We start from the raw sequence: 11,570 nt of genomic DNA, 5'->3' as shown, positions 1-11,570 counted from the left end.
ATCCTTTCAAACTTTCTGGAATATTCAGCTCCCTATGAAGAATCCCAGGATGTTAATTATAAAAGTCCTGGAACCTTCTCCCATTTTTTTAAACATTAAGAATTTGTTGAAGATTTTTTACACTTGAACATATTGTTTAAAATTTAATCTTTCTTCCCATGTGACAGCCTCACACAAACAAAGTATTTAAAGAAGATGGTCTGTCATTGCTCTGTTTAATTAACAGAGACTTTTAGAATTAGAGGATTTTTTTTAAAAAAATAAAGAACTCAGAAAGAACACTTTAGTGTGATAATGATAATCATCTCATTTCACATCAGAATTTCAACTAGTAAAAATTCTATTTACAGGTGTCATCTGCTCGAACTAGTCAATCTTATTTTATATTGTCAGTGTTTCTTTCTCCAATTACTTATACAAATCAGATGGTGGAGTACAAAAGCATGCAGAGAGGTTCAGATTTATTTCGAAGTTAGTACATGATCTTTCCTTTTTCTATCATCTATGACTTTGGAAGCTCTCAATTTCTTTGTTCTGCATCAAAATTATTTAAAATCATCTTGCCTTTTAGGCAACACATATCTTTTTGATAGTCTACATTCTAAATTAACTCTTGATGTTTCTATCATATTGAAATCTTAAACGTACATTTTACTAACTTTTGCAATGCACTTTGGATTATCCATTGATATTTACAATCTTGTAAACATAATTCATCTAAGATACAAATAACTTTACAGTAATTCAAAGACGATGTTAAGAGACTTATTTTTTTAATTCTTACTTTCAGTTTCCTTTTATAATGTAACTTTGTAGTTAGGTTAGCAACTCTAACATACTACGTGACCTAAGCTGTGTTCAAATTACACAATAAAATGTTCTCCATTGAATACTTGTTATGGGAAACGCAGGCATAGTTATTTTCAACTGAGATCTTTTCCCCCCAGTTTTGACTAAGGAAAGAAAAATTCAATACATTTTTTGCAAGGTACAAAGTACCTCAATCATTAAAACCAGTGGCATATATATCTCATAACAACTTCTGTACATTTTTATACACACCTTTAAGATTCTTGCTAAGATTGTAAAGTCAGACTGAAATATGTGAATATATTTGTCAATATTTTATTCATCTCTTGAGGGATTTCATCAGATATAAACTTTATTATTAGTTTCTTCTTTGACAAATTGTAGTTATAAGAAATTAATTGAGAACTTACTCTCTTATGGCTAATTATCAAATTTTGTACTACGCTTCAATGTCTTTTTTGTAACTAAATAGCAGTTTACAGAGCTAATATTACCATGCTTACAAATAAAGCAAGTTATTAAAAACATGATATATAAATACAAAAACCTCCAATATGACAATATTCAGAGAAATGCTATCAGAGTGGAAGAAACTTTAGTTATCTTCAGTTCATCTCCGGCCCGTGGTTGAGAAGCTGATACATTCAATTTCAGCAAGCTAGTTGTGGCTAGGTCTATGGTCTAGGCCCTCCATCACCAGATTCCTAAGCCAAGACGATTTGTAGCATGTATCACACTCAGTCACTCTATCTCACACACACACATAGATACACACACTCACACACACACACACACCTTACCTTCATATAGATCTTGAAAAGCAATCTGAACAAGCACATTTTAATATAAATTTGCATGTTATGTTGTGCGCTTATCAGCATTTTCTTTTGGCAGAAAAGCATAAAAATAAAGTACCTAAAAAACAAGCACGGGGCTTGCTACATTATGAGAAAGAAAAGAATTTTTCTTTCTTTTATCAAGTTGACTGAATTAGAATCTATTAAACGTATAGCTATACCAAAACTGAAGTGTTCTCAGAAATATGCTATAGACATTTACTAAATAAAATATTAATCTAACTCCAAGACTAGACTATATGGTTGCATTCACTTTATTATCTGCAAATAGACATTTTCTAGCCTCACCTTGTTTCTTGCCTTAAACATACAATAGATGCACCAGAGATGATCTATGATTCTAGATTCTAGATTTTCTTTCGTATGAAACTAATGGATATATTTCTACTGTGCACATACAACCACCAAAATTTTCCAGTAGCAATAACACTAATAAATTTCCTAAAGTAATGTGATGCTGTACAAAACCTTGTAAAAGTGAACCACGAGGCTTTGCAGTGGAGGAAGTTACAATGCTTTACAATATTTGTAAATGTGACCTTATTGTGTTTTGCCCTCTTAAAATTAAAGAATATGTGTAATTCATGAAGCAAAAATATTTTAGACATTTTGTTGTCCATAATATAGTTTTAATTTAAAAAAACTAATAAATTTCCTCTAATTAGTAAACAATGGTCATGGCTATTTAAAGTTATTAAGTTCACAGAGACTCTCGATCTTTTATCCAGTAAAAATTTATTTAAAAAACAAATATTGAATAATTTATGATTTAAAATGGTTAGAATAAAGTTTAAAGGAAATATAAGCAAATTGCTTTTTCTCTAACGATTTGAAATATAGAAGGTTTAAACCTTACATATTTTTGTCAAAATAGTAATTATCCATAGTGACAGATGCTGCTCCCTACTTAATGGAGGGTCTCAAATGTTACTCTACATTTCATTGACAAGGAAATATAAAATTTTAAAATAGAATTAACTTGGGGAAAGGCATCAGTGCTGTAACTCTCAGCACCAAATGTTTTTTCTGGGAGCACCAAATGCTTAAAGGAAAACATTCCAAGTATCAAAGTTTTCAGATAGATAAATATTTATGGATCAAATCCATAAAGAACAGACATTGTTATGAAATATATATAGATGTCTTCAAAACTTTCTTTCCAGACAGAGTAGACACATAAGTTAGGAGTCATTTCCCACTTAATTGTTTTTGCAACCTTATGCAGCACAAACGGATTATGGATAAAGACTTACTCGTTTATTCACAGAAAGTAGATCTTCAAGGACATTATGTCCAAAATATTAAACAGGAGTTAGTTTTTTACATTAAATATAAAATGTTATTAAACTTACAGAAATGGCTTTATTCTAAGCTTTTATTTTCCTGTTTAAAAGATGTAGAATTTTTCAATTTAGTCCTTTGGTAAGAAAACAGTACTCTTTAAAGCAAATTCTTCTCATTTGTTAGTTAATCAGAGAAAATCATAACAAAGATCTGATTCACATCTTTAAGTGTAATAAAATTCCATCTGTCTTTGAACTTTATGAGGGTTTTTTATTAGACTACAATAGACCATTGCCTCTCCCTCATTGAGAGCTCTTCATAGTTATGTTAGAACTGAAAATTCATTTGCATGACAATCTACAGAAAGCTATTTTACCATTTAAGAGCCGTTATCTACTTACATTGCTCATGTAGCAAAATACAAGTGTCATACAAATGCCATATGATACTAGACAAATTCAAAGTAACTATCAAAGAAACAGCCTCAGCCTCTAAGCATCCTTAATATTCTTAAATGCCATTTAGGAGTGTGCACTTGTCAGAAATGAAGTGCCAATTTAAGAAAATAGCAATAGGCGCTGTCCCAGATGCAAATGTAGAACGAAGGTCTACAAGAACTAATTAACTGCATATGTATCTGGCTTCCAAGTCACACTTGCACACATGAATAGTTACTGCTAATAGTATCATTTGTGAACATAAAAGACATGTTGGAACTCAATATAATTCTGTCCCTGAAACTAACCAAGACAATTATATATTCAACCAAACAAGGCTTGAGTTTATGTAGGCTTAAAGAAAATGGTAGCAGAGGCACAAGTAAATTTTTATTTATGAATATGTAGACACATGACTTTGGATCCAGCCAGCCAGTGACATAAATAAACTTGAGCAAAAGATTCAAACTAGAGTATATATATATGTGTGTGTGAGTGTGTGTGTGTGTGTCTATATACGTATATTTGTGTTTGTAAGGCTTCTTGGAACAGTGCCACAACTCTGGACACCAACCAACAAAATCACTGCCGTCCTTTGAAATATCCATTAAGAGCACAACGGGGGTAATTATACTGGGTTGCTCCAAATCGCTCTTTCCATCTCGTGCACTCACATGCCCGCCAAACATGAAATGTTCGCCTTCTCCCCTCCAATGTGATGGTTGTTGAACTTATTTTTAGTGTCATTTGATAAGCCTCTGTGCTCGCAGAGAGACATCCCACTGACCCAGCCACTGGTCATTGTCTATACCAGTTCACATCAAAGCAGGCGCGCTTTGTCAGGTTTCGAGTCGAATATCCATTTCGCATCTGAAGTACAGTATCGAAAGTGACTAGATCATTTGAGCTTTTTTCTTCAGCTGCTGCCTTCTTCCTCCCCCACAGTGTTTCTGCTCACGCTAACATAATTTGGCATTGTCGACATGACACGATGGTGGTTTTTCTAAAAAATTATAATACATACATTTTCGATGTTTTGTGGTGGCCGATCTTCCTGAAAATTTAATTTATAAATTGATGAGTGGAGATCTTTTTTTTCTCTACTGAATCATAACCAAGGTGAAGTGCTCCTCAAAATCCAAGTAATGTGCATACAGTAATAGGTCATTCAATGTCAAAAGGCATAAAAAAGATGAGCAAAATCTTCACAGGCTGCTGCTTGCTGTTGCCTTTAATTATATTAATTAAACTTTGAAATTTTCATGCAAAGAGAGTTGCTGGCTTGTGACGCTGAAGAGCCCTCAGAGACTTGGAGAAAGAAAAAACCCTGAGCGGAAGCTTCGATGTTACTGCTTCCTTTAAATTAAAAGCAAACAAAACTCCTAGGTATGTTTACAGATATTAATGCTTTATGCACTACTAAACCCTACACATTAAAAGAGGGGTAAATCTACCAATCACAGGGACAAGTTCTTAATTATGAGTCCCTTATACTCCACTCAAGATCTCTGCCTAGTGGCTGTCTTCCTGTGGAATAACGCTCTATTAATTTCTTCTTTTCCCGAGTGCATAATGAAAGAAAGGTGTCTTCAAGAACTAAAGGGCACAATCTTGCTTGCTACCAATACCTTGAGGCATCCTGTCTACATTTTGTCATGCGTGTGCACTTTTCAGTGTTAGAATGACAAGAAGTCCAGTCAGAAGCTTCCCGTAAGGCACGTTGTGGTGGGCGACTTGGAAAGATTTTGTGATCTGACAGAGCTATAAGGCAATAGACCCCTTTATTTGCTTAGCCTGGTGGGAAATTTTATACTCTGCCCGTGGCTAAACAATCTTGCCATGTAAAAACACAAGTGCCATGTTTCCATGTTAAACACTCCTTTCTCCATTAAAGATCCATCACGGCCAGTTGTTTTGTGGTCCCTGTTTTGATATCATCTTCTTGCTGTCATTTTTGCTTTGTTCCTCTTCCACACATTCAAACTTTCTTGTGCAAACCAGAGCATGTACATTAAAGTTCTTCCTTATTTTCAGTGTGATGAATCATGAGTTGCCACTGGGTTTCATCAACTGCCGTGTAGATGGCAGAACAAATGTTTGGAAATGTCTGGTGCAAGCAAAGCAGAAGGCAGAGAAAACATTTCCTGACTGAAAGGAATAAAGCTGCTCTTCCAAAAACTTCTAAAATGCACTTATTAGTTTCTCATTTGGTTGGAATTCAGCAGTGTGAAGATGTACCATCTTCATACCTTCTTGGTCTTCCTGCTTTCCTTTTACTGAGACGAAACTCGGGAGAAGTTTATGCAACGGCCCTAGGAAAGAAACAAATCCTTATTGAAATATTAAAGCAATTATAAAAAAGCATAACATACCTAGTTTTCCTGCCATAATAAATGATTACCCAAGCTAAGGTGAATGTTAAGATGAGATATCAAGTCGTAAGTTTTTTTTTTTCCTTGAGTCAAAGCACATAGTTTATTCAGATCTTTTCCACAGCAAGTTCACCTACACAATGATATGGTAAATTTGGGCACAAGAAAATTCTATGAAGAGAAATATGTTACTGCTACTCAAAGTATGGTGTTACTATCCTAGCAATAAAATATCAAAGCCACAACCTTATATGTTTCTTTGTATAATAAATTAAAATGAAAATATTCCTTTATGTAATCCAGTGCTTCTAAAACTGATATAAAACTGGTGTTTCTAAAGTACATGAGGAGCACTATTAAAAGTAGTAAGAGACTGAAGATAAGGAGTCAGGGAGAAAGAGAGATGTCATCTACTTTATTACACACTTTTGCAAGAGACTTATTTGTGATCTTGTCCATTGTTGTTGAGACTTATTTGTGATCTTGTCCATTATTGTTGATCATTTCTCACAACTGCACATCATAATTATTTGCTCTGTACAAATGGTGATTATTTATTTACATTGCACATTTCCAAAGAAACTTTGCCATTCCAACTCCTTAGCAATTCAATGAAGGTTGTGGAGCCACATTGTTTCATATGTAATTGTAAATAACCTAAGATTCATTTGAAAACCAAGTTCGTGATTGATACGGCACTATTGGTATACTGTACTACATAAATATTGTCCAGATTCCTCAACAGGCCAAAAGCTACTGCTTTCTAGTTAAGGAAGATTATCACCCTATTGAGACTTTCTATTCCTCATAATACCTATTCTCTAATTTCTCTAATTAGAACTTCTATTTATTTCCCTCTAAAAGCGAACAATATATTCGTTTACAATACATGATAATGTTCAAAAGGAACAACAAATATTGTTGGAGAAGAAAATTTGGAGTGTAAAATAGGACTTTAGTCCATTTTCCTTTCAAAAATTACTGCTCAATAAATTTGGAAATTTCATAAATTAATGAAGAAATAAAAACATAGAAGGAAACTAGTTTCCACTAGCTTTTGACTAAAAGACAAATATTAATCGAATTATCTGTGTTCTAAATAATTTTGGAAGCAACGATATTACTAAAATTGGAATTTTGTTACTTATTTTATGCCTAATGTCTACAAATAATATTTGTGCAAAAGGAAGTAAGAGAAAAGCAGAAAGATGAGCATAGAATGAGGTCAAAATTCTTTGGTAAATGCAGTGATCTAGTACTTTCAAACAAGGTCTTTAGAATGAATATTAAGTGAAAATATGCTCTTCTACAGATTAGCTAAATATAACACCATATGCCAAGAAAATGTTAAAGATGTTATTTTCATGACATATCTCTTTTCCAAACTTTCTTTTGGGAGGTGGAAGGTAGGAAAATGACATAATTAATAAATATTTGATCAAAGCAATAAAGCAGTGCTTCTAAGCCATGACAGTGTAACTAAATATGCAATGATATATATAAACTATGCAATTAAAACAGTGATGAATATTACAAATGTTACCTTCTGGCAATTTTCTAGAATCAAACAAATATATGAGGAGTGATATTATGACAGCAAAGATATGAATTGGTGACATCTTTTTCTTCTGCTTTTATGTACCAAAACAGTAAGTTTCGCTCTTCTGCATAATTTTGAAATGAACTTATAACGAATTCCTACTTTTACTTGAGTTTCATCATTAATTAACTAGATTTAGATATAAGGATCCTTCTCTGACCATTTCTGCCCTACACACCAGATTAATCTCGGTGACTCTGATTCATTTACTTTAAGCACTTGGATAGTTTAAAAAGTGAGTTTCACAGTTCACCTGAATTCTCAAAATCACTTCAACACCTAAATTATTTCAAATCTAATTATTTTCTATCTCGTTTGATATGGTTTCATTAAAGACATAAAAATTCAAATGAAGAAAACCTTATTGATTTTGATCCTGAGGTCCTTATTTCAATTCTTCTAAAGCTTGAGATAAATATTGATCATTAGCTGTCAAATATCTATTGATTCAAGTATGCCAACAAACAAACAAACAAACAAACAACCCACTGCTAAATGCAGTGTTTTAGTACACACCTATTAACAAAAACCACCAAATGTCTTCTTCTCTCCTAACCATGGACTTAGTGTTTGCACTTTTATCAAGAGCTGATAATGTCTAGGTATACTTTTATTTTACAGAAATTAAAAAGTCAGCAACATGGAAGAGTGCTGTTTAAGTGATGTATAGTGTTGCCTGGTACTCCCAGTTATGAAGCTCCTTCTCCCAAAGATCCCACTGCATCTCTACTACAGCCAAACCACATTATACCACTTTGCCACTTTTTAACTGTGTGACGATGGGCAACATTTAACTACTGAGTATTTCTGTTTCTTCATCAGTTAAATGATGATTAAAAATCTGTTAATATATATAAAGCACTTAGAACAGTGCCTAGCATATAGTAAATTCAGTAAAATATAGGTGCTTGCTATCCATCTTCCCTCTAAAATGTTACTGCACAGTCTAAAATGGAGCAGATATAACCACTTAGAAACAAATAAATGAATACGAAATGACCACACCTCCACTGCAGGAGGAGCCAGATGTCAAAAAATGGGAATATAAAATAAGTGTGGATTTGAGAGAGAAAAAGAGGATTCCAAATGAGAAAAATACAATGGTGGAAAAAGAGAGAAGAAAATATGGCGAAACAGAAGAGAGTAGCTGTAAGAAAAGATAGAAAAGGTATGACCAATGAAAAAAAAAATTATTGGACAGAAGGAAATTTTTATTCAGTATTCCATCAGGCGTCTAACTCTCAGGGGATTATTTTATGCTAGCTGCTACCATCCACTTACAGAATGTTCTAAAATCAAGGCAACATACCTTGGTTGTAAGTAACTGTGATTAGGTTTCTCTGGCCCTTCAAATACTACTCAATACTATCTTATAAAACCCATCGTGATAATGCTAATTATGTTCAAGGTCATGAATGTTTTGGCTATCACTGATATCATGGCAAGCAATATATGCCAGAACATTGCAAAGCAATTTTTATTTGCAAGAAATGGGATATGACAAGATTTACAAGACTTCATATTTTCATGTTTACAGTGCCTACATAATAAAGGTATGTTATCAACGTAACAAGCAAAGAACTATAAAATTGCTGGAACATACAACTCATCAAAGAGTACAGAATGGAAAATAGTATTAATTACTACTGTTCATTTTCTGAGAATATTTCATTTTGCTGATGAATAATAAAAGTGCTGAAACTTTTTTAGAAGTTAATTAAATGGCTTAATAAAAAAACAATTCAATGTCCTCTAATTACACAGAAATATACATAGAGACATATTTTATGTTAATACTTTACTATCTGTATAAAGATTAATACTAGTATTAGGTAACGGGACTATACTAGCTATTTATTTCTGTACTTCAGTGTTTTTTTCATACTGTATTCCACAAAGTCCTGTGGACTCTACAAGGTGCCTCTGTGGCCACTCCAGCTGGAGTGGTGCACAAGAAGGGAGCCAGTAGCCACACTACAAGCCTCTCCAGGCTAATTCGACCCAAGGAGATCCACTCTCATCTACCTCTAAAGCGGTAATTCGACTTAAGATTTTTGCGCTAAAAATGTAGTTTGATATTATTCAGGATATGCATGCCTATGTTAAGTCAGATCAAAAGTATACTATTTACCTGGACTTTGTTTCTTCTCTTCAGAAATACCTTCCTAGGTTTATGACAATGTTATAGTAGTATCCCTTTCACATTTGTTCACATGAAGAGAATTTTGCGTTTTCGACAATTGCTGGTATTAAGGGATCAATTCTTGGAGTTCAGAACTAGCTAGAAAAAAATCTTGTCCCTTCTGATAAGCTCATGTGCGTCCCTTTTATTATATAAAACAACTGCATAACTCAGTCTTTCTCTTTGCGCCTTTGCTTTCAGAAAGCTCAGATTTACATGATGTTTTAAAAAGAACTGCCACACTTAGTAGACATTTTCTTGTGTTGCTATGTATTGACTTTGGCCCACATTTATTTCTCTATTTTCATTCTGAAGTTTTATTGTGTATTTTTCTCAATAATTCTATAGAAATAGTCTAGGTATAAGTACATGTAAACTAATATATATTTCTTAATTTTCAACTTTTCTAGTCATAAAGACTCCAAATTCATCTAAACCTCTAAAACCCTCTAACAAATTTATTACCTCAACCTCTATTTTATACAAAAAGATGTATCATGTCTATTTCCCTTCTCTCTTGCCTTTTCTTATTCTGGTGGAGCTAATGAAGCACTTTGCAGACATCTGATTTCAAACGATGATTAAATTGAACTTAACCTGAACTAAATTAACATAAATAATAAATACAAACTTGAGGTTTATACATGCAAGCATGTTGAAACTACACTATTCTTCCTAAAATCCCAAAAGTTCTTTTACAAGAACTAATCGCCCAGGTCTAAAGACTGAACACTTAATTTCATTTTCTTTGGCTGCTAGAAAAGATGAGCACAATATGATTCTTTATAAACTAGAAATTTATTAACATCCTGATTGATATCTTAAAGTAGAGCTCTGTACTGAAGCTCTGTACTTTACTCCATTACCTGCTCTCCCTCAGTATAAGAAGGAACAGAATGTACTAAGTATAAACTTGGTCATAACAAAGGCTAAATTCACAATTCGAATGTCAGCTTTAACTTTACTTAGGTGATTTTCAGGCAGTAACAAGTATCTATTAAAATAAGAACGTCATTGACAATTCTCCGGAAATCATTAGCCACTGCCTTCTCTTGGGTCTCATAATGAGTAGGAATTAGAAGTAGACAGTCAAAATGAAACTTTCGTGAATTATGTCACTGCTCTCCAGTTAGCTAAACCAAAAGATGGAAACAAGACAACAGTAGGAACTGACATATTTGCTCTTGGTTAAGTGTATAGACCCCAACTCTGTTGCAATATTTGAAAACTGATTTCACCCGTTCTTTTTCACTGTAGCCAGTAAGAGTAGCATTAACCGGAGCAAGTGTCACATTTCCCATCTCTTGAACATTAAAATTCTGCTGGCATTAATGCTTGCAAGCTCCTTTACTAGCTATCTGCTCAGGATATATTTCACCGCTAGAACTGTTATAGTATTATACTCACCTCATAAATATCCATTGACAAGCTGAAGCATACAACTGCACTTCAGACTTTTCAAATACAGATGATTTATTTATATCCTCACTTCTAAAAAGAGTTTACTAAACCTTCATGCTTTGTAAAACAGTAAACAGTGATTCAAATGTAAAATTGTATACCAAGCACAAGTACACATAGAAACAGACACAAGACAATTTGAAGAGGTCCAGGAAATCACAAATATTAGGAACAAATGTTGACTTGAGGAAACAATAGGCTCTTTTTAAATAAAATTATTTTTCAATTATAGTTGGGATATAATATTATATTAGTTTCAGGTGTACCACAAAGTGATCACTCCACTAAATCTAGTACCCCTCTGCCTCCATACATAATTATTACATTACTGACTATATTCCTTATGCTATATTTTGTATCTCTATGACTATTTTGTAACTACTCATTTATAATTTTTAATCCCTTTCCCATTTTTCAGTAACCCTCCAACCCCCCTCTCATCTGGTGACTCTCAAAATGTTCTCTGTGTCTGTGAGTTTCTGTTTTTCGTTGTTTTGTTTTTTTAGATTCTGCAAGTACATGCAATCATACAGCAGTTGTCGTTCTCTATCTGACTTCATTCAGCAC

The 11,570-nt window shown here is 33.3% G+C and overlaps 1 protein-coding gene across 1 annotated transcript in view; it reads right to left on the bottom strand.

The window, feature by feature from the left end:
- Nucleotides 1-1,144: 1,144 nt before the first annotated feature.
- The window catches only part of ANTXR2 (anthrax toxin receptor 2), a 140,155-nt gene continuing 129,729 nt past the window's right edge, over nt 1,145-11,570 (bottom strand). The window contains exon 17 of the mRNA XM_006907619.3: nt 1,145-5,700. Within this exon, the coding sequence (XP_006907681.1) occupies nt 5,662-5,700 (39 nt within the window). The 3' untranslated portion in view covers nt 1,145-5,661. The remainder of the gene's footprint in view (nt 5,701-11,570) is intronic.

Source organism: Pteropus alecto, unplaced genomic scaffold, assembly GCF_000325575.1.
Source record: "Pteropus alecto unplaced genomic scaffold, ASM32557v1 scaffold161, whole genome shotgun sequence".
Classification (NCBI taxonomy): domain Eukaryota; kingdom Metazoa; phylum Chordata; class Mammalia; order Chiroptera; family Pteropodidae; genus Pteropus; species Pteropus alecto.
This window is presented reverse-complemented; position numbering and strand designations above follow the sequence as displayed.